Source organism: Eleutherodactylus coqui, chromosome 5 (genome assembly GCF_035609145.1).
Source record: "Eleutherodactylus coqui strain aEleCoq1 chromosome 5, aEleCoq1.hap1, whole genome shotgun sequence".
NCBI lineage: Eukaryota > Metazoa > Chordata > Amphibia > Anura > Eleutherodactylidae > Eleutherodactylus > Eleutherodactylus coqui.
The window spans coordinates 124,037,550-124,062,011 of record NC_089841.1 but is presented as its reverse complement, the minus strand read 5'-3'; the positions used below and the strand labels follow the sequence as shown (position 1 = coordinate 124,062,011).

The following is a 24,462-nucleotide window of genomic DNA, read 5'->3' as shown; positions in this document are numbered from 1 at the left end:
GCCATGTCGGTGGTCGCATGTCTATGGGATGATTACCGTCTGATTCAGCCATTTCAAGCGATGATTTGGGAGATAAATCACTTTGTGTAAAAGTACCTTTAGTCTTAAAAACGCCCACTAAAAACAGTGAACGCAAAAGACTTCTTGGCATACGTAATCCTAATCACCAGCCAGACGACTGGTGCGGTACAAATGCTCCTATAACCATGACCTACAGGGGTGTTATGCTATACAGTAAGGTAACATACCCAAAGAGATCGGGATGGACTGCAGGTGTAATTTCCACATATGCAGCACCGAGCGCTTGTTTTTTGTGCATTCAACCACCACCAAGTAGAATTTTTCAGAAAATCCGCTTTGAGAGTTTTCTATAGCAGAAAAAAAATAAAAATAAAATAAACTTGGGTCATTACATCTGCAATAACTAGGGGTGAAATCTCCAAATGTTCTGGTGATGCCATGGTAATCATTTCAGCGACAGAAAGACATTATTGTTAATAATCACCAGACCTACAACTACGTTAAAACCCAAGATTAAAATAGCAGTCCTGAAAGACAGTCACATGCCTCTGCTTCCCACAGGCGGATCAAGTCACATTTCCTGCACCGCCGTTTATCAGTTCTCACATATCATCTTACACAATGCAGAGCTTTGTGGTTTGGACATGAAATATACGTCCATAAGTGACCTTTTTCTGTGTTGCCTTGACAAGGGGGTAACCAATTTACTATTAAGAAACCCCTGTTCTTGTGATCACTGGAGGGCCCAGTGGTCGTCTCTCACCTATTTTTGCAGAACAGCCTCTGTAAAAGGGATTTCCTTAGCATAGGTCATCAATATCAGTGGGGGTCCACTACTCAGGACCCCCGCTGATCAACATCGCGGGGGAAATTTATGAAACGATCTAAGGGAAAAAATGCCCGTACCGACCAATCACAGCACAGCTTTCATTTAGTATTCTGCTGTGGTAAAATGAAATCCAAGCAACTAAGACCAATTTATAAATCTGCCCCTGCCCCTTAGGGCCACTGACGTCACATGACCAGAGAGCAGCTATGTTCCGTTCATGTGAATGAGATTCATCTGCTATACAAGGTGCCACTGCCACAAAATGTGCGGCACTGTGCCTGGTAGGTGGTGAAGAGGCCGCAGCACTCATCCAAGCAACAGACCCCCATCTATTATTATTGATGACCTATGATAAGGATAGGTCATCAATATCCAGAGTCCCAGAAAACTCTTTAAAGGGAACCAGTCATCACGTTTGAACCCCATAAACTATGTTAGTAGTTGGAATGGGGTGCTTAGCGAATAGCGTTCTATACAAGGTTGCAGCACGCACACAGCTTGACTCTTTCCGCCTGGCTGTGTGCGCACCCTCCCATTCATCTCATGCACACAGCCGCCTGAAAACAGTCAAGCTGTATGGCAACTTTGCGAAGACACAGTGCTGGAATGTGGGATCCAATGATTAAAACAGCTCCCTGTTCCCTCATAATTGAGACAAATAACAGTTTATAGGGCTCAAACGTGTTGAAAGGTTGCCTTTAAGGAATTGTTTTGGTAGCTTTTCCCATCTTGCTTTAGAATTATTACAACAGTTTTTATTTACCATATTTAAAACAGAAACAAATGCTTTGTTGGAAACCGTCTGAAAAAATCTGGAATCAATGGGCTTGTCAGACTTTTTAATATAGTTTTGGACCTCCCACGCCCAAAACTATACTTTAGCAGAACATTCCTTATGGTGTCGGAGGGCCATGGAATCCAGCCTACGACGTAACTGGGTCTTCTGGCCCACTGACACCCTGTAAACCAGTCACATGAGCTTCTAACGTAGAAGAAACTGCTAATTATGGGACATCACTGATGACGTCTTAGATTGACATATCCTAATGGCCTCCCTCACACAGACATTTTTTTTTTTACAGTGTTTAGTGCTGCGCTAAACACTGTACAAGACTTCCATTCATTTTAATGCTTCTGTTCACACAAGCATCAAAACGCAGCGCCTTCACCAGTGATGCATATCTTTGGCCGTTTTCAGCCCTGCATTGCCCATTGAAATGAATAGGCAGCGTTAGCAGCGCTGCTGAAAATGTGGCGCAAATTGGTGCTTTGTATTGAGTAGTACTAAACACAGGGCTAGCTGTACTACCAAAAAAAAAAAAGTTATACTCCCCAATGCTGGTGCCATCGGGTCCCTGGCGCTGCTTTCCAGCACTCCGGGCACTTGTCGGAGGATCTTTTGCTAGTGACGGGGTTTGAAGACCCTGCCTTCAGCAAGAGATTGCTCTGATTGGCTATGCCAGCGCTGGATGCACCAATCACAGCCATTCAATGAATGAATGGCTCGCGGCTCAGCCAATCAGAGCACTCTTTTGCTGGAGGCGTGGTCTTGAAACCCCATTACCAGCAAGAGATTCTCTGCAGGCACAGACAAGTGCCTGGAAGCCTGCAGGGACGGCAGATGGCGCCTACTAGGCAAGTATTTGATTTTCTTTTTTTCAGCTTCCTTGGCTGTGTTATCAGCGGTGCTGAAAACACAGCCAAATGCTGGCATAACGCATGCCAGCGCTGCTGAAATCGCAGTAAACGCAGCGTTGAAAAAAGAGCCTTTACTCATCTAAAACATCCTACCGTGTTTCCCCGATAGTAAGACACCCCCGATTGTAAGACGTATCGGGGGTGTCAGGGGGGTCGGCCAATGTAAGCCGTACCCCGAAAGTAAGACATACCGTAGAAAAAAAAAATGATTACTCACCTCCCCTGGCGTTCTGTCGCGCTCCGGCAGGATGTCGCTCGCTCCTCGTCCCCGGCGCAGCATTGCTTTCTGAATGCGGGGGCTTGAAATCCCCGCGTCCAGAAAGCTAATACACACGCCGTCAGCCAGTTACAGAATGGCTGTGATTGGCTGAAGGCGCACGTGGCTTCAGCCAATCACACTATTCAATGACATCATTGAATGGCTGTGATTGGCTGAAGGCGCACGTGGCTTCAGCCAATCACACTATTCAATGACATCATTGAATGGCTGTGACTGGCTGAAGGCGCACGTGGCTTCAGCCAATCACAGCCATTCAATGATGTCATTGAATAGTGTGATTGGCTGAAGCCACGTGCGTCTTCAGCCAATCACAGCCATTCAATGCTGTCATTGAATGGCTGTAACTGGCTGACGGCGTGTGTATTAGCTTTTTGGAGGCGGGGATTTCAAGCCCCGCATTCAGAAAGCAATGCTGCGCCGGGGACGAGGAGCGAGCGACATCCTGCCGGAGCGCGACAGAACGCCGGGGGAGGTGAGTAATGATTTTTTTTTATTATAAGACATACCCCGAAAGTAAGACATAGTCTGGCTTTTGGGGATAAAAAGAAAGTAAGACACTGTCTTACTTTCGGGGAAACACGGTAGCAACTGAAAGTTCCAGCTCTCTAGCTAATATCTTATACTCTTAATATAAAAAGCATACTACCAGAATCGGAGAGAAGACCACTTATTCCAGATGACCCCGCCTTCTTTAGATTTCCCAGTATGTAGTCTTCTTGAAAGACGTGTAACAGCTGCGTTTTTCTTCCATGCTAAACCCAAGAGTTACAGCAAGATAAACGTCAGCAAAAATAAAATTGGGCGTCTGAGGTTTACATTGATGTATAGCCATCAAAGCTTACCAGGCTGGTAATGGCATCTAGTTCGATAATGCATCCGGGTCTAGCAGTAGATTGCTGACTAATGATATTGAAAACTTCGCCGACATATTTCTAAAAAAGAATATTAAATCTCGTATTAAATCACAAGGCCACTTTCATGTTGCATTGAGGCAAACATCATATTTGCATGCCTTTAAAGTAAAGCTGAATTATTTATGAGAACAGCGGAGTACTTACGGAGATATCTGGGTTGGACAGCTCGCATAGCAGCTTCTTAGCATCAATTACAGCTTGATATAACCTTAAATTCTGGCCATCGCTTGCAACAAAACATGCACTCGGGGAATTGCAGTATGCTCCTGAAATGCACACAAGTCAGGTCATTGTTTTACAGACAGAGGACTATAAAGCTCACTTTTGTGGTTTACAAGACAACTTGACCAAAGTCCTTGTGACCTTTATCATCATCATAAACGTTACAAAAAAAGTTGAAAATCGGCAGTAGTAACTAGCACAAATTCTTAACATGGGATGAGTTAAAGTGCTCACCTAAGCAATGGCTTGGTATAAGAGTTGGCAACCAAGCAACATTCGAGAAAGCAGAAACATGGAGAGAATTAATACGAGCCAGCTCAGAAACTCCACCGGAAAAAGACAGAGGTCCAACGGGGTCCACCCGCCATAGGATAAGTTCACTGTACACCGCATCTGGGTCTTGCCAGGTTGTGTCTGCTTCCACTCCATTTTGATTCCCATTAACATCTCCGGTGGAAGAGTCATGGAAGTCTCTGCCACCATCGTCCTCTACCGGTTGCAGAGAGTTGTGATGAGAAGTCGTCAGCAGTAGCGGCAGCACAGAATGGCAGGCTAGGTCGTTGAGATGAAACCGATGACCGCAGTACCGAGACTTATGAGAAATGCTGAGCACAGTTGAAAAGGCAGATTCCTCAGCAAAGCTCACCTGCCACTGATTTAGTGACCCGTCAGCATGCTTGGAGATCATCAGGACATTAGGAGTAAAAATGCTCAGTTTTAGGCTGCTGGATAATTTATTTTGGCCAGCGGATATTAGCATTGAAGACGAATGTGCAATACCCGCAGGCTTTTGTTTACCCTGTTGAATAGCCAAATCTACATTTTTTGTGCTGGCATACATCACAATACTCCTGCAAAGAGAATTTGCATCTCCAGTTGGGAATGCTACTGGAATTCTACATGAAAAAGAGACCTAAGGAAAAAAAACAAAAAAAACGACTTGTGAAAACTTGAAAACATCTTATTGCCAATCTTAAGAAATGGAAACTTTGTAAGAACACACCTGCACTTGCCGAAACATGCCAGGCTGATATTCATCCAACCAATCAACATGCCATACAAGTAAAGAGCCATCCACAGGATGAATGCTAAACAACATGTCGGGGTTCTTGTTCCATTCTGACAGCAGGACTTCGATTTCATGATCAATAACAGATGTTGGGAAGGAAACAAACGAACAATTTTTGACAGCCTTTTCACCATTTACTTCTTTCTTTTCGGAGGCCACTTTTGTATCGGTTTCTGCAATGTAATCATTTTCTGAAATAAAGAGAAAAATATTAAAGGGACACTTTTTAGGTTATTTTCACTATGTAGCTATCCCTCCAGTATATGCAAGTAGGCATGGGTTACCCTGGTTAGTTATTTCTTTCTATCTGAACCCCTCCCCTCAGATGACATGTAGATCTGAGCTGGTGAGAACTGAGATCACATGAGTTTGTGTCAGAAATTTCTAGTCAATTACTCAATCTGTGCGATGCTACAAAAACTGCCTAGAGGGAAACACAGACATTCCCATCACAGTTACTGATGATGACCACACAGCTTCAGTCACACAGGTATAATAAAGGAGATCGCAGCTGATCCTCTCAACTGTATACTTATAGTTTGTAGCTTATTTAGGAGAGTATAGAAGGTGATAATTAGCAGGCAGAAATGGTGTAGTCCCTGGCAAATGCTGTGCTGATGCATCATGGGATTGATTTGAAACCGAAAGTGTGAGAAAAAAAATCATCATCATCATTAAGATGGTGTCTGATAAGCATTAGGCAGGAGGCTGAACTGCATGGAAGTGGCTGCAGTATACAGAGAAAAACTCCAGAATAGGACAGGCAATCATATGAGGGGGAACAGGGATGGAAATGTGCGCTTTTGCCGATATGGCCCTTGTAAGGAATCGTCCAGTTCATTACTACTATTCTGCATGGAGTGTGACTGATGCCTTCTATTAAGTGCCATAATACACATCTTTATTTCTTCTGAGGTTCAGTATTTTCTTAAAGACCCCACTCCCTCACAACGACTCGGATAGGGCTCCCTTCACAAGACGGAAGCCTATTAGGATTATCTAACCAGCACGTGGCAATACTGTCTCCATTAATACTCAGTGTACTCAAATTTCTGAGCATGCGCAGATGAAAGGCGTACTATATGGAGGAGACATGATGGCATGCAAGTCCCAAGCCCCGCCACAAGCTGCTATCTTACAGATGGGAGAGTCACCTGAGCGGTCTAGGAGCCTGGCTCAGCAGGGAGGGGGCAAGAGGGTATTCAAGAAAATGCACGAAGAACGAGTTGCTAAGTAATAGTAATAAAGTGGCCAACCCCTTTAATGAATACAGGTCAATATATAATACAGCTATATTAGTCTTACAGACAAAAGAAGTAGAAAGTATGCAACATATGATGTAAATCATCCAGAACTTCCATTAACAGCATTTTGCAACATAAATGGTCCAAGAAGAACACTTTACACCCCCCAAAGCCTGTTATTTAGTGCCAGGACCCACAACTTTGTGTGGGCTATGGCTACCATTCATCTGTAGAGTAGGTTACACTTGTCTGTGGCCTTCACCACTACAATCAGTGGGAGTCAACAAGAGAGTGCAGCTTGGTTCTTTCTCCAACTCTCACAGCCACCACAATCCACTGAACTATCCGTCAACTGCAGCAGACGTGAATTGGGTCATAGAACGTGATCACCTGACAGATGAAGACTACAGAGACCCATACCCATCAAGAATTTATAGAATATCCTGTGAATATGCATACATGTTTACAATGCCTTACTTCGTAACCCAACACATACAACTACACATCTGTTTTTAAAAAGATGTACAATATAACAATATAACACAAATTCTACAGCCAAACTTGGCAGGTTAGCCTCAGTCTATGTGCTTTTATTTTTGCTTAATTTTGTTTTGGTTATTTTAGTTACTATTTTGAGCGGTGTAGAACGTATTATATTATGGTCCCCAAGTACAAGTTCAATGGTAGTTTCGGAATATTACTGGCGGTACTGCTGTCTATAAAATACGAACCTTCATCTGAATTCCCGTCCACCTGGTTTGTTTCCTCAGTACTTGTGTCTGAAGACTGCTGTTCGAAGCTCTTCTTCAGCTGTTGAAGGAAGACTTCCATAGACAAGGAAAAATGCAACTCCTTGTTATTTAGCCAATGTACAACAAAAGGTCCATTTTTTTCTTCAGTGTCTCCAAGACTCATTGATGATATGGAAGGAAGCAGAGGAATGTCTGTGGGCATAAAATGTTCATGGGGGAAATCACTAAAAAACATAATAGTATCTTAGGTTGTAGCAGGTTATCTACCCATCAGTAAACTTTGATGAGCTTTATGCCATGTTCCACTATTAACAGACAATAAGAGTCCATTAATCCTAAATGATAAGGAGTGGGGCGCACAATGGTGCCCGCCTATACCAGATACACAAGCAGGAAAATAGAAGGTCCAACACTCACAGCAGAAGATAAAATTCACAGCTTTATTACATTTCAAAGGATCCATAAGAACGCTATAAATACGGTTAACGCGTTTCAGATCTTGTATACTTATGGTTTGTAGCTTATTCAGGTGAATATAGAAGGTAATAATAATTAAACTGTCAACTCAGCAGGCAGAAATGGTATAGCCCCTGATGTTTAGTCATTGCATTATAGTGTCAAAATACAGAAACACTTTAAAAACGCTGAACCATGGGTATTAAAGAGGTACTCATCTCAGACTTTTGTGGAATATGGACAAGATAGGCATGGATCTCAGAAGTGAGGCTCGCATCTATCTTTGGCTATGGCCTCCATTGCCTGGCTGTACCAAGTGTCTGGTGGTGGTCGGGATTATGGAAACAGACGGCATCGCGATGCTGCTGCCATAATTCCTATAGAAGTCAAAGGAAGTGATACAAACAACCTAACAGAGCAAGCAATGTTGTTTCCATAATAGAGTTTGCATCACTTCCATTGACTTCTGTAAGAATTAACCAGCTGTTTCAAGAAGGCAGGTCATCAATATCGGAGCTCCAGAAAACACCTGAACAATTCTAAAGGTGATCCAAAACAGCTTGCAACGGTACTACATACAATGTACTTCATACCTGTGGCTGGATTGATGCTGGCAGCAATGTGAAAGTGACAAAGTGCATTGCCATGGAAGGGTGTATTCCGATGAACCTCATGAGCATCTTGCTGGTGAGGAGGACATCCAGTATGTGCTACCAGTGCTAAAGACCTTCTCCTGCCTCTACGAAAATGCCTCAAATTCAACTGTGTAGAAAAATATGTAACATAGTTATAGTCCTTAATATAACACTTCTAGTACTAATTACACATGAATGAAACTTTGTAATGTATGTTCTAGAGGAAAGTGGGGTCTTCCTCCCCTTCCAGTAGACTGTAGGCTCTCTGAAAATGCTCATAGATCGCCACACATTAAAAATAATCTAATCTAGAGTAAATAATACAATATTACTACAAAGGGAGTCAGATGTAGTTGCATTACCCCTCTTCAGTGTATGTGTAAGATCGCATCCTGTGGAAGGGAATAGGGAGCAGCAAGGACGACAGCACATCCCCGACATCACACCAACAGCCTCCCCGAAACTATAAGTTTACAGTAAGCAGCAGAGGGACGAAAAAGGGCCCAAAACATACAGGTCAGACAACCCCTCTTGCTGCACTACACCCAATATAGAGTTATAGCTGCCTAACGAGGGATGGGATTTAATGTTATAGTTGTAGTAAAGATAATGGCATGTAAGAGCGGACTGCCCTATGTACTACTCATTAGTGCTTACTAGTCACAACAGCTTTAATATTCTGGTAAATTGCACTTTGTATCCTGACCGTGGCAATTACTGGAATCTCCGTACCAACAAAGTAATCCTGTTCATTGAATTAAAACAGACCCATCACCCTGCTCGGTTACTCAGCAGTCATTTTAGGACAATATTGGCAATAAAAGGTGCACAAAAAAAATTCTAATCTAATAAGATAAGGCAAAAATATATTACATATATCCGTGTGTGTGTGTGTATGTATGTATGTATGTATGTATGTATGTATGTATGTATGTATGTATGTATGTATGTATGTATGTATGTATAAGCCCACGAAAGGGTATTCATTCCGGTTCAGAAAGATTCAGCTTAATGGAAACCTGTCACAATCGAAACACCAGCATGAACTAAGTTCTGGTACTCTAATGGGAGGTGACGGGGTGTGCGGCGATGTGTTTTTACACTTATCCACTCCCCGGGCCCCATGCTAGCCACTGGTGAAGTTCACGAACAGCCTGAAAATATTTTAGAATTGCAGTATGGCTGTATGCAGTATGGCTGCAAGACGGACGGCTTCCATTGACTTCAATGGTAGCCGGCCGTGCATAGCCCGCACAAAATTGCAGCATGCTGTGATTTCTCCCCCGCGAATGAGGGGGGGGGGGGGGAATCGCAATCGATTTCTGCTCGTGGGCAGGAAATCGTGTTTTTCATAACATACCATTGGCTGGATTTGCTGCAGAATCTGGAGTCAGAATTCAGCTCCGAATTTCCCACTGCAAATCAGCCCGTGTGCAGGAGGCCCAATGGTTCTCTGTATGGCATGGTTGACATACGATTTGGAGTCATATTGCCATCATACTACTATGGGTATCAGCAGAGTGGAAATTTACCAATGTGCTCTTCTGATATCTGTCCACTTACAGGTAAATTTGCCCTTTCAACTATAAATGCCCCCCAAAAAACATGTTCATAGATTTGCAGCAAACTAAATAAAACCATGCAATCGCCCTGACTTCCATAACTGCAGTCCTCACCTCCAGTGCACTTTGCACACGCTCCTTACTTGATGGATTTCTTTTGAAGTTATTATTTAAGCCATCTGGCTCTATTTTTTGGCTGAATCCATCTCCACATAAAAGGCTGTCATTGGGCAGCAAGGTCTCTGCCCAGAGTCGGCAGACATTGTCCTTGCAGCATGTGAGAAGAACATTGCATACAGAGCCCCTGTGAGGAAAAAAAATAGTTGCTTTTTTAATGTATGGGAGTCAAATTTTAGGTTTCTAAGAACAAAAAGCTGAAGATGCATAAACCAGTTCTGCAGTTTACATGCTGGAATGAGTAGTACACAGCCGAATACAGAGTCACATTGTGATATAGTCCACCCAACTACATAAGTGTCAATGTCTGTGCCCTGGAATGCCTCTCCCTTCACACATCAGTGTTGCTGTTCTACCTGCCCACGACGAAGCTGAAGTCATTCCCCGACCGTATATACTGAGAAAGCTCTTATCGCTGCTTCACATCCAAATTAAAGCAATGGATTGCACAGCAAAATATAATGTACCAATCTCAATTAAATCAATTACCCATGAAATACAACGTAATTGGCAGAATTATAAAGGGTGACGTTCTTATAATGCTCCCGTCACGTAGCAAATCTGATGGAGAAAATGTATACGACGTTCTATGCATCTGAATGAGGTTCATTAAAAACCCTGTACATATTGCAGAGAAAAATGCACTTGGGTGGAGTTTCAATTACAGAAATTGCTGCAACATACATATACACATACACATATATGTTATACTTCTGATATCCAGCGTGTAAAGCTAAATATTTAAGGACAGGATGGCTGCTTTTTTCCATAACCAGCAGCACATTTGTCCACATGCTGATGGTATTGAGGTTACACCTCATTCATGTCAATGGAGCGGAGCTGCAATACCAGAAAACCCATGGACAGGAATGAAGCAGTTTATGGAAGATGGTAGCCATGTTTCTTTATGCGGAACTTCAGCGTAGTGCTTTTACCGTTTAACCGTCCAGTACGGACACTGTGATCTCTAGTACAACCATAGCGGCTCACGATTGGTGCTCAGTTCTCTTCAATTATTTTTTCCTTCAGTCTCCTAACATTTGTCACTCAGTGCCATTCAGTGTTTTAATTTAGTCCCAAAATCTTGGCATGGAAAAGGTACAGAAGAAACCCATCAAAGGTATTATTCAGGGCTAGAAAATTGGCGACTTTCTTCTAAACACACCGCCAGCCTTGTCTGTGGGCTGTGTCTGGTATTGCAGTTCTGCTCCCATTCACTTCAGCTGCAATACCAGACAATTTTATGGGCAAGGGTGACGCGGTGTTTGGAAGAAAGCAGACAGATATCCTCACCTTAGACGACGCCTTTACTGTGCACTTGCTGGGTGTGGACTCTTGGTCCTTTTTGTGGCCAGCAAAACAATAGGAGACGATCCTTGATTGGAGCTAAACTGCAGTACCAGGGAATGCAGAGTACAACTGAATGGCACTGTGTTGGATAATGCTGTGAAGGGTGCTTTTGATAATAGATTGATTGGAATAAGTACCGTATATACTGGCGTATACGACGACTTTTGAACCCCGAAAAATCTGCTCTGAAGTCGGGGGTCGTCTTATACACCGGTAATACAAAATAAATACAGTGGAGCAAAAAAAATAAAAATAAAAAATCATTACTCACCTCCCCCGGCGTTCTGCGGCACTGCTGCAGGCTGTCGCTCCCTCCTGGTCCCCGGCAGAGCATTGCTTTCTGGACACAGGGCTTGAAATCCCCGCCTCCAGAAAGCTAATACTGTGATTGGCTAACACACGCTGTCAGCCAATCACAGCCATTGAATGGCTGTGATTGGCTGAAGGCACGTGTTTTCTGGAGGCGGGGATTTCAAGCCCTGCGTCCAGAAAGCAATGCTCTGCCGGGGACCAGGCAGTGGGGACCAGGCTGTGTTACAGCGGGAGATAGCGTGAACGGACGGCTTCCATTGACTGCAATGGAAGCCATCAGCGCGTACACCCGCGGCAAATAGAGCATGTCGCGGGTGACGACGGGAGATTTCACGGTGCGGAATTCCGCGGTGGAATTCCGCATCGTGAGCATTGTGCTATTAGGTTCAATAAAACCTAATAGCTGCGGGCAACGCAGCGGGTTTTCGCCGCGAATTACGCGGCGTAAATCCGTTCGTGGGAAGGAGGCCTTAGATTTTACATCTCCGATTTGTGTTTAAGTTCTTTTCCCATACAATAGATATAAACACAAAGATTTAAAGGGGTTTTGTCATTAGAAAAAAAAAACAAAAAAAAACAATACTTACCTATCCCTCCCCAGTCTTCTTACCAAATCCTCTCCTCGCTGATCTTCTCCAGTCCCCCAGGTCACCTCACCACAAGCCGGCCAGATCCTCTTCCTCTTGTTATGGAGCGTCCATTCTCTGCACTCTTCACCAGGAGAGTTCATATACTATTGCAGAGAACAGCAAGCATGCGCAGTCTCGGCAATAGCCCGGCATTCCCTGACTGGGTACACTGACCTGCAGGAAGGAGAATGCTGGCAATGTACACTTTGCCACAGAAAGAATAGGCCGGCTGGAGGTAACATGATTCGGGGGACTGCAGGAGACAAAAGATAATCAGTGGGGAGAAGATGTGGTAAGAAGACTGACATGGGAGGGATAGGTAAGTATTGATTTTTTTTCTAATGACAGAAGCCCTTTAACATCTTATGCTGAATGCTTTAAGAAATTTCAAACCACAAGTGTGACTGACTACCGATTAGGTTATTGCCTATGCAGGTCCTGTGTGTAGGACATACAGCAATGGCTGATCATATGTTAAAGGTGCACTGACCGTGGCATGAATTTACTAGTCTTTCTCCAGGAAAATCCAGTTACTGCTCGAGGATGAGCAAGGTAGATAAAAGAAAAATCTACTTCTCCTTGACCTTCTTTCTCTGGGGTGGTAACTGGAGAGGAGACAGCGGAGTGCCAGCTCTCAGTATTGTACCAGACCTTTACCAGGCAGTCATCCTGTGGAAAGAAACAGATACAGAACATGCATGAGATTAATGAAAACAAAGCCTCAAGACAACTGAACCGTGTCCAAGAGTCTGAAAAACACCAATCCTGTAAGCAATGAGCCACTAAGCCTTTAGTGTCACAGAAACCATACAGAAGCAAGCGCCCTACAAATGCATCTCTGATAAGGTGATCAATAGATAATTGTCACATCAATTCCCAAGGATCTGGGGGCAACAGTGAGAACCTTTCCTGATGCTACTATAGCAGATCACCAAGACATCTTAGAAGCAAAAAACTATTTCAACTTTTGAATACAGTATAATCTAGAAACATGTTAAAGGGGTTGTCCAGCATTACAAAAACATAGCTCCTTTTTTCCAAATACAGCACTGGATATCATTCTGGCCCGCCTGCCTCTATTCACAGTGAACAGGCAGTCGTTCATAGACGGACTACTGCCTGTTTAGACCGAACAATGCAGTCTGCATTAAAGATCTGATCAACGATAATCTAATGATTTAACGCTGATCAGCCTTTCACTGCACTCGTTTACACCAAAAGTAATTAAACATGTAATATTGTAACGCTCAAGAAAGGAGTCTATGCCCCTCTATGGAATGCTCTAAGGAAGAGGTGAAGACGAATTTGATTTAAAAAAAAGTTTATAGTCTGCTCTTACAGTAAAGAACCCCCCTTCTATAGTGGTGTAGAAACCTTCTTCCTCTAAACGCAGAGAACGCCCCCTTGTTACATTCATAGTCCTGGGTATAAACAGATCATGGGAGGGAGCTCTGTATTGTCCCCTGATATGCATACATTATTAGGTCGCCCCTTGGCTGCCTTTTTTTAAAGTGAAAAACCCCAATTTCGATCACCTCTCCGGGTATTTTAGGCCGCCCATTCCATTCATTACTTTAGTTGCCCGCCTTTGACCTCCTTCTAGCTCCGATATGTCCTTCTGGAGTATTAGTGCCCAAAACTTTACACAATATGCCATGTGTGACCTGACCAATGACTTGTAAAGAGGAAGAACAATGTTCTCATCATGTGCCCCTAGACCTCTTTTCATGCACCCCATGATCCTATTTGCCTTGGCAGCAGCTGCCTGACACTGGTTGCTCTAGTTAAGCTTACAGTTAACTAAAATCCTCAAGTTCTTTTCCATGTCAGTGTTGCCCAGTGGTTTCCCATTTAGTATGTAATGGTGACATGTATTTCCTCTGCCCATGTGCCTAACCTTACATTTAGTGTTAAACCCCATCTGCCACTTATTGCTTTTACACCCGCACTAAGAGCGCTGGAACTTTTATAATTTTTTCCCTTTGGCTATTTAAGTTATGACGATAGTCAGGGGCAGTAAACTATACACTAGAAACACAAAGTTCACAGTGGTTAGTTTTATACAATTTTGGTTCAATATTGCGATTTCTCTACCTATAGATTGCTTTCCAAGAGAGCCTCTATAAATAAAGGTTACTGAAAATGTACAAGGTTGTTTACATAAGGAGTTTAATAGAACAAAGACAAGAAAAGCAAACAGACATGAGCATGTGGGGAAAAACAGGATTTGCTATCCAGGATTGGTTCCTAAAAGGTAGAATAAGGGCCGCTTACACGGGCCGACTCTCAGCCAGATTTAAGGAGCACCACTTGACAAGCAAGTCAACTGGAACTCGTTAACTTTTGTTACACAAAGACTGAGAACTGCTGCTACGGGGACAACCGATCATTTTTACGATCATTTGCTCCCACAGGCCGGCTGTACATCTTCCTGTTCAGAAGTGGAGGAGATGTACAATAGCAAGCATTTTTACAATTGCAGAAAATTAACATATCAACATGCGCTTGTTTGGCTGATCACTATCCCTTTACACAGTCCAACGATCGGGTGAACATCTGTGCCCCATAATCAGCATGCGTAAAAGGGCGCTAAATGTGAAAACTTTACATTCAATTTTTTTTTAAATCAAATCAAATGCAATCTTGACTCCCCATTTCACTGTAATTAAAAAATAATAATAATACCCCTCCCCCCCCCACACACACATAAATGACACAGAGCCCTGCATTATACTTGTAAAGGCCCATTTAGATACAACAATTAATCGCTCAAAATTCACTTAAAAGCCACCTTTTGAGCGATAATCACTGTGTGTAACTGCACTGACATTGCGCAGTTTTCGTTCTCCCGTCGCTCATCGTCATCTTTCAGCGTGCTGAAAAACAACGATGAGCCTCATCAGGGATTCACAGCAGGATACAGCTGATACTATTGTTTCAGCTGTATCCCGCTCCCTGATGACAGCTGGGTATGAAGAATAGAGTGGTCCAGCTCTGTTCTCCATACCCAACACAGAGCGCTTGGCTGTATAACAGCCGGGCGCTCCGTGCAGAAAACATCTGGATGCAGAAGACAAGCGGGAGCACCCCGCTAGTCTTCTGCATCCTCCGCTGGGAGTGATTGGCTGTATAACAGCTGGGGCGCTCCCAGCAGGGAACAGCTGTATACAGAAGACAAGCAGGGACACCCCGCTTGTCTTCTGCATCCTCCCTCCCAGCACCCGGCTGTATAACAGCCAGCGCTCGGAGCAGGGAAACAGCTGGATGCAGCAAGGTAATCACTCATCTTGAGCGACCATCTTACGCTGTAAATTACACAACGATGATAGTTTCAAAGTCGCTTGAGCAATATCTTTTGAGCGATAATCGTTGTGTCTAAATGGGCCTTAAGACAGCTTTATATCCTATAAACAAATAATGGCTCACCTTTCCAGCTGTTGCAAAAAATTCTCCGTCTGGGGAAAACTTCATTAGATGGACTGAAAACGCTGTTCTGCAAAATACATGATTTGATGAAGAGGAGATCTAGCTTCACATTCATAGCAAGTGAATACATTTATGAAAACCGACAATAGTGATTCACAAGATTTCTATCAAGTAAGAACAGCATTTCACCACCCAGATAACCGCTGATCTCAGCATAGGAACAAGCAAACTACCCCTTTAAACCCTTCTGTATTCTATGAATTCCAAGCCTAAAAATTAAAAACACACTCCCCCGTGGACAGCTATTGTTTCAAGTTGTTGTACGCAAGAAAATCCACTGTACTATAAATGTAATGATGTTAAAAACACTAAATCCCTATGGGGACTGTTTACAATGCTTATTAGATCCAGTTCCCCATCACATCAGCCAAAGAAAGTCCGGTATGCATGAATGTATCCTAAGAGTGAATTCACAACTGGCGCCTGTCTTCCCTATTTGCGGCATGCAGAGTGACAGAGCCTGTATGATGGCGGGAAGATACCAGCATGGCCCACCTCCGTGACTCAGATCTCAACTCAGTCAAACTTCATGAACCTGGTGTTAATATTCCCTTAAAGGGGTTGTCCCGAGGCAGCAAGTGGGTCTATACACTTCTGTATGGCCATAATAATGCACTTTGTAATATACATTGTGCATTAATTATGAGCCATACAGAAGTTATAAAAAGTTTTATACTTACCTGCTCCGTTGCTAGCGTCCTCGTCTCCATGGTGCCGACTAATTTTTGGCCTCCGATGGCCAAATTAGCCGCGCTTGCGCAGTCCGGGTCTTCAGCAGTCTTCTATGGAGCCGCTCGTGCCAGAGAGCGGCTCCGTGTAGCTCCGCCCCGTCACGTGCCGATTCCAGCCAATCAGGAGGCTGGAATCGGCAGTGGACCGCACAGAAGAGCTGCGGTCCACGAAGACAGAGGATCCCGGCGGCCATCTTCAGCAGGTGAGTATGAAGACGCCGGACCGCCGGGATTCAGGTAAGCGCTGTGCGGGTGGTTTTTTTAACCCCTGCATCGGGGTTGTCTCGCGCCGAACGGGGGGGGGGGTTTAAAAAAAAAAAAAACCCGTTTCGGCGCGGGACATCTCCTTTAAGCCCGATGGGATAGGCTTAAAAATTTCAGCAACAAGACTGCCATGTCAATTCATTACTGTAAATTAACCAACTTCCAAAGAGTCTGAACAAGTGTAATTCTACTATACTTTACGACAGAAACATTCCATAGTCAAACATAACTGCCAAATTGTAAGGAGGATGCCCATAGGACTCAGACACAGACACACACACAGACACACACACAGACACACACACACACAAAACATCCGGACAATACCCAACGCGCGGAACTTCAGATGTGCCTTAAAGACGCACCTCTTCAAAGTGGCGTACCAAACCTCCGGATCTAGTCCGCCATCCCCACATTATGCCCCCTGCCCCTCCCTATGGCTTTCCACTTTTGCCCATCATGTACACTTCCTGCCCCACACCTCCTGTACTACCCCCACCCTGTTCGTGTCCCAAAAAAATGTATATCCCATGTTATCATTGCATTGTTGTGTTCCCCCTCGCTCCACCCTGTCCCTTCAGTATCACCCAACCCCCTTTGATTCCAAATAATTGAATACCACATGTAGTTTTTGTAATTTTCCTATTGCACATGTTCCCCATGTGCCTTGAAAGTGCTGTGGAATAAGTTGGCGCTATACAAATAACTATTAGTAAAGGGCAGCACATTGGGGCTGCAGCAAATCTGACGCTATTCACTTGTGTGGATAACCATTTCATGTCTCAGCATATAAGTGGGGAACTAGGGATCTTGTACACGAGGAGCTCTTACTTGCATTGCCAGACGCATGTCCAGTTGGCAAAATCCGTGTCTGGTTTCTCCTGAGAATCCTCACTGTAGTTCTTGTCTGTCCGGACATTGGACCAGAGCTGTAGGCTGCTGGAGCCCGTTAACAGCCGTGTACCTAAAATTAATCAGAGTCTGTTTAGCAAGTACAAGTTTTAATACCGAGGCCACTTTCACTTCACAGTACTTTACATTCATATTTTCAAGCCCGAAACAGGAGAGTCCCCAAAGCATAAAAGTAGTACAAATCTTCCCATTATACAGTCCTCCCAGTTTATACGGTCATTACCTTTAAAATCATGGTGGTCATATGACATGTCCTGAGAAGTGCATGGATGTTCTTTGTAATTTACCAGGCTTCCCTCATGCTCCGTGCAGTGTACTTATCTCTACATGCTGTGAACGCACATGTGTTCTCTATAGGAGTCAATGCACACTGCCTGTGTGCCAACTGTCATGAGTGACAGCGCAGAAACGGGCAGCAAGACAAGTATGCAAAGCCTGAACTCCTCGGGGCCTGTCATATGAACATCATGACTTAGTTTTTGGTGCTCACAACAGATTACAGGTTCCTCTTAAAAAGTCCCATTTACACACAATGATTATCGCTTAAAATGCGTGTCAATGCTACCATAGTTTGCTTTTCGGCCGAACGATAATTTTTAGTTGAGCTTAAAACCCATTGTTCGTCCGGAGAGCCGACAGCAGGGACCACAAGCTGTCATTCTCCATGGGAGCGCTGATAACATTGAATTTATCTGCAGTCCCTCAGGAGAACAAGTGGGCTATATGCAGATAACAGACCACCTGCTGTTATCTGCATACAGGAAAGGGAGGCTCATTTACATGCAAATGAAGCCAATAAGCTACCAATGGGCATTAGTGTCCATTAGCAGCTTATGCAAAATGATCACTCAAACTGTCAATCTCCCTATCTTTTGAACAAATTTTGAGCGATCATCTTTGCGTGTAAATGGGGCTTAACAGTGCTACAATGGTCAAGATATTTACATAAAGTGTACATTTTACAATTTTTATGCATGCTTTTTTTCAGAATACAAAAACTGCTGCTTACCTGTTGGGTCCCAAGTTAAATTCTGAGCAACAGAGTCCAAGACTATGTGGCCACTTTTCTGCCACTGAGAATTAACTCCCTAAGAAAATGTAAGAATATTATATTATTTTCTAATTTTCAGCAGGTTAACTTTCAAGACACACATTCGAAAGTTGCACTTCCCAGTATCATTTTTACATAAAATGACCACCACAGAGAGACAGATATGCTCCTGCCACATGAAGAATGCAGTCCATTCTGCAGGCATCATGTTATGGCTCAGGAGGAGCCGAGCAGATGGATATATAGTTCTATGGGGAAAGATGCAGTATAACTTGTATTGTATTCATTTACATCTATACTAGGTCTGGGCTTAGAGGTCCAGTGGGCGGTCCCATCAGTGATTGACATGGGTTTTAACATGGATTTGCTGCATGTGTTTTCTGCTGTGCAGTATCTGCTGGAGAGCTGCTGTGTGAATGCTCTCTAGAAGGCATTTTCCCAAAGGATAGGTGATAAATGCATGATTGGTGTTGGGTGGGTTCCCAACCACTGGAACCCTCAGGGATCACAGCAACAGAAGTCCCTTTAGTAAATGCAGCCCTAGTGAACAGGCGAGAACACCGATATGCACTGTCTATGAAGATAGTGGAGCTCAGTTATATCAGTCCCATAGAATGGTGGACACAAGTGCACACCACGGCTTTATTCACTGGGACGGCCGTTCTCATGATCGCTGAGGGCTCCAGAAATCAATCCCCAGCGATCATACATTAATCACCTATCCTGTGGATAAGCAATAAGAGGTGTTTAGTTTCGGAAAACTGTTTAACAAACAAGATCCCAACTTTGGCTGCTGCTGCAACTTCAGATTTAATAGTACTGTATAAGGGCAATTTCTTTAGGTTGTCGGTAGAAATTTTCTTTAAATAAGATACACAGAGAAACCAAGTGAAAAAGCAAGTTTTTTCTGTTATGTTTTCATTTTCAAAATTTAGGAGCAATTTAATTTTTTTAATTTATTAGGAAGAGTGAATTTTTCTCTGTCTTTTTAAAGGCCCATTTAGACATAACCATTATCACTCAAAATTCGCTCAAAATATATCTTTTGAGTGATAATCGTTGTGTGCATTTACACGGCAAGATGATTGCTCAAAATTTGCTCAAATGGCAGAGTGACAGTTTTGAGTGTTCACTTTGCAGAAGTGTGTAAATGAACACTCACGCTGTATCCAGAAGACAAGCAGGACCGGTATCTTCTGCATACAGCTGTTGCCTTCTCGGAGCGCTCAGCTGCTATACAGCTAAGCGCTCCGAGCGGGGTATGCAGAACACAGCTGGAGCGCTGTCTTCTGCATACTCCTGCTGTGTTCACAGAGCGCTCAGCTGGTGTACAGCTGAGTGCTCCGAGCAGGGTATACAGAAGACAGTTGGACTGCATGTCTTCTGCATACTTCTGCTATGTTCTCCAAGCGGAATACTAGATGAAACAATAATATCAGCGGTATCCAACTGAGAACTCAGTACGTGGTCCTGATTAAGACTCATCATTAATGAAAACTGCACAATGTCCGTGCGTTTACACCCAACGATTCCCGCTCAAGATGGCTTTGAGTGAATTTTGAGCGAGAATTGTTGGGTCTAAATGGGCCTTAAGATAGGATTATCCTAAAAAGGAAACTGCTTTAAACAAGCTGTATACAAAAGCAGAGATGTCACTTAGCGCCCACCATGTGAGTCAGTCTATTGGCAGTTACCTAGGGCGTATACTTACTTGTAAGGGAGCATGCTTTTGTTTTAGCAGATTTACTGGCTCAAAAATACAAGTCACATTGTTGTATGATGCAGCGATCTAGAAAAAAAGAAAATCAAATTAGCTCCTCACAGCAAAGTATCCGCACCTTCACTCTGTTCACATGACATTGTATGCCTCTGAGCTCCTGATGCATGCGCCAAATGTATGTACAGGCTCTCATTCACTCGAAAGAGGCCAAAAGCGTGTTTTTTTATGTGTCAAGCTGGCATGCATCGGCAGTTTTTGTTTGACAGATGTATGTGCATTTTGCATAAATTTTTTGTTCAGTTTCTGCGTTAACACACTTCATACGAGCGCAATCCTTTTTTCACATATATGAAACAAAAAAATGATTAAAGGGGTTGTCCCGCGGCAGCAAGTGGGTCTATACACTTCTGTATGGCCATATTAATGCACTTTGTAATGTACATTGTGCATTAATTATGAGCCATACAGAAGTTATCAAAAGTTTTATACTTACCTGCTCCGTTGCTGGCGTCCTCGTTCCCATGGAGCCGACTAATTTTCGGCCTCCGATGGCCAAATTAGCCGCGCTTGCGCAGTCCAGGTCTTCTGCTGTCTTCAATGGGGCCGCTCGTGCAGAATGCCGGCTCCGTGTAGCTCCGCCCCGTCATGTGCCGATTCCAGCCAATCAGGAGGCTGGAATCGGCGATGGGCCGCACAGAAGAGCTGCGGTCCACGGAGGGAGCAGACCCCGGCGGCCATCTTCAGCAGGTGAGTATGAAGACGCCGGACCGCCGGGATTCAGGTAAGCACTCTCCGGTTTGTTTTTTTAACCCCTGCATCGGGGTTGTCTCGCGCCGAACGGGGGGGGGGGGGGGGTGTTTAAAAAAAAACCAAAAACCCGTTTCGGCGCGGGACAACCCCTTTAATAGAAAGCGACCCAATTGATGTAGCTGGATAGCTCACTGGGGAGAGCTACTGACTGGAGTGCGGTATGAGATCAGCCCGAAGCATATTATATATTGTTGTGTTTATTCTACTGTATACCAATTTAAAGCATTATTGGTTTCCTTCCCCTTAAAACATAGTTGTCTGTACATGCAGCCTGCTCTGTTGTGTATCTAATCTTTTCCTGTGTGATACTAGTTGTAGCTAAGATACACTTTGTAACTAGATACCAGAATTCACCCACTAACACAACCCTTCCTTCACTCACACCCTCTACCCCTCCCTACTCTAAACTTGTAAGTGAAAGTAAACTATACTTCTGTCTTTCTTTGTCTCAAGTTAAAAGATAGGATGAACCAATAAGTGTTAGCTTTTAATAAGCCTGCTCCCTCAATATATAAAGCTCTGTATGTGATGTAATAAGTAATCAGAGATTTGTGAATCCTGTTCCCTCAGACTGAATTGTGTCAACACAAATAAATCATTGTTCATTTCCTATGTCCTGGGTATCACATCGGATGTTGCCTTGTACAACAGGAGTACAGAAGGTCGTGGGTTCAAGCCCTGACATTAGCTCCACTCCATCCTTCCGGGATAGCGATCGAGCATCAGTATTGTTGTATCCTGCATCCACCAGAAGAATGGGTGGTGACAAGATGTACGCCCACAAGCAACGACACCAATGCGATTGACTGCGCAGGAGAATGGCTGGCCATAATCTTCCCTCCTGCCTCGTTTCACTCACCCCTTGGATGCTTGGCTTTTGTCCCCTTTCCTGCTCGTCTCTGACATGGCGACCCCTGGGGCTGTGGCATAGCCCCACCATAACCACCAGCTCCAAGCGTCTTTCCTGCCCCAGCCTCCCTGCAATAGGGAATGCTGTCCCCGCGTCACAGAAGGCGGGGCCAGTGTCTGGCAGAGGACGACAACTGGGAGCACAGAGCGCCGGGAGAACAGTAATGGAGCGCTGCCGACGCCTGCAGAACACACTAACAGCAGCCGGGAAAGGCGGAAGGACAGAGGCCAGGACAGCGGCGGACAACCATGAGGGAGTGCACATACCTTACATTGGACGGCGCAGGGTGACAGATTGACAGCGTGTCTGCGGGGAAGGCAGGGCACAGCCGACAGATTGCTGACAGAAGGCCAGGTAGCACAGCCGCCGGATCACGGAGCACAGCCAGCAGGTGAGGATTACAGGCAGGTGTGGGGGTGCCACAGTAGCAGACTGACAGGGGAGATGCCAGCAGCACAGACTCACAGCAGCAGCGCGGTGGTTCAGTGGGGTCGCCATGCCAGAGGAGAAGGGAAGGGGACCAAGGCCAAGCCAAGCGTCCGTGGGGTGAGCGAAACGAGGCAGGAGAGGAGATCATGGCCAGCCATTCTCCAGCGCAGCCAATCAAATTGGGGGCATTGCTTGTGGGCGTACATCTAGTCTCCACCCATTCTCCTGGTTGAGACAAGATACAACAATACCCCGAATATCCCAGGTGCTGGCTCCCTGGATATCTTTATTGAGATTTGTGAGGCAGCAGAAATGCAGTCCTAAGCTCTCACTCACGACCTGAAGGTTGCGAGTATAATCCCCGCATGGTTCAGGTAGCCGACTCAAGGTTGACTCAGCCTTCCGAGGTCGGTAAAATGAGAACCCAGCTTGCAAACAAAAGACAAAAAAAATTGTACAGGGAGAATTCTGTAATATTACTTTTTTGCACCTAGAAATCAGTAATCCAGAAACACTTAGAAAAATACTGTACATTTAATTTTTAAGAAACACAAAACAAACAGCGCAGGTAACAACTAGGTAGCAGACGGCGCTTGTGGCATAAACAAACATTCACAGAAGCACGATGAGCATTGTATGTTGTACAGTTTCCAGAGACTAAACTCCATTAACCTACACCGCACTTTATTATTTTGTAGCGGGGGATCAACTCACAAAAGAGGATACTCTAAGGGCTCCATCACTGTCAGGATTGTGTGGAACGTGCGGAGATTAAGTATAATAGAAAGATAAGCATCTTGGCTATATGCACACCGATAGGTTGGACTCCGCCTGTGGAATCCGGCCCCGACAGCTGACGGCGACCCTACGTACCTGTCATTCAACAGCTGCACTGCGGATGGGCCGCACGGCTCGACGTCGGACATGCGCAGTACAGATTTTGTTTTCACTCCTGCCTTTACCGCATCATTGCATAGTGATGACGTGGAATCCGCGACCTTTCAGTATTGTCAATGGTGGAAGGACCACGGATCGGACGGCTCCCATTGACTTGAATGGAAGTAGTCTGTGCTGAATCTGCACAAAAATTGAGCAGGCTGTGATTTTTCATCCGCGAGCAGAAACCACAATTTGGTTGCCGCTCATGTGCATAAAGAATCACTTGTCCATAGCATGCTATGGAACGTATTTGCTGCAGAATCCGGAGGCGGACCCCCGCTCCAGAGTCAGCAATGTGTGCAGCCAGCCTTCTACCGCATTTTAGATCTGCTCCTGGTTTTGGCTTACATAATATCAATAAAAAAGATTGACATGTGAATAAGCTCTTACGCCGGTTTCTCGCAATTAAGAAACTCGTGCGAGATTTGTGCGTTGTGAGATGTACAAATCTCACATGAATATACAGTAAACCCAATTGCTTGGAATGCAGACATATACATGAGTGACCTGTTTCTTAAAGCGATGGCAAGTCCTCTCTTTTCGTGTCCCTCGGAACGCATCGCCCATTGTTTTCAATGGGACAGTAAAACACATTGCACGGCGTGCGAAGTGCTATGCAAGGTTTCCCATTGAAAACAACGGGAATCACTTGCCGATCCTCTAACACGCTGGGGAATCGCTACTTCACTGAAGTGATGCGAGGCGGTTTTTACCCAAACCTAAAACGCACATTGGAGCGTGCGATATTGGGCTGAACTTCCCGGCCCATGGGTAGGTGGCCTGAATGTGAGGTGGGACTTATCCTAACATGCTAGTAATTAGGATCTGTTCCTACTTTTCTGAGTTTGGCTTTAAATGCTGTATAAGTCTGAGGACAAGAAAGCTCCTAGATTGTTTCCTCTTCCACCCTCCACCCAGCAGAGGTTTGTCATGGCTCTTGCCTCAGTAGTCCATGCCCCCCACTGCCGACGGCTGATACAACAACACATTGTAGAGCACATCGTTGCCTCCATTTCCCTCAATGATTAAAGGCTTCCTTTGTTCTTATGGGTTCAAGTAG

At 44.4% G+C, this 24,462-nt stretch overlaps 1 protein-coding gene across 1 annotated transcript in view; it reads right to left on the bottom strand.

Annotated features, from left to right (window-relative positions):
- Positions 1-24,462, bottom strand: part of DMXL1 (Dmx like 1) — a 111,397-nt gene that overhangs the window by 60,394 nt on the left and 26,541 nt on the right. Inside the window, exons 3-16 of the mRNA XM_066603097.1 lie at positions 20,306-20,383; positions 18,553-18,631; positions 17,463-17,595; positions 15,577-15,643; positions 12,641-12,819; positions 9,797-9,986; positions 8,079-8,247; positions 7,009-7,221; positions 4,968-5,224; positions 4,199-4,877; positions 3,887-4,008; positions 3,671-3,760; positions 3,475-3,580; positions 249-368 (exon numbers count right to left, since the gene is read on the bottom strand). Coding sequence (XP_066459194.1) covers positions 249-368; positions 3,475-3,580; positions 3,671-3,760; positions 3,887-4,008; positions 4,199-4,877; positions 4,968-5,224; positions 7,009-7,221; positions 8,079-8,247; positions 9,797-9,986; positions 12,641-12,819; positions 15,577-15,643; positions 17,463-17,595; positions 18,553-18,631; positions 20,306-20,383 — 2,482 coding nt within the window. The remainder of the gene's footprint in view (positions 1-248; positions 369-3,474; positions 3,581-3,670; positions 3,761-3,886; positions 4,009-4,198; positions 4,878-4,967; positions 5,225-7,008; positions 7,222-8,078; positions 8,248-9,796; positions 9,987-12,640; positions 12,820-15,576; positions 15,644-17,462; positions 17,596-18,552; positions 18,632-20,305; positions 20,384-24,462) is intronic.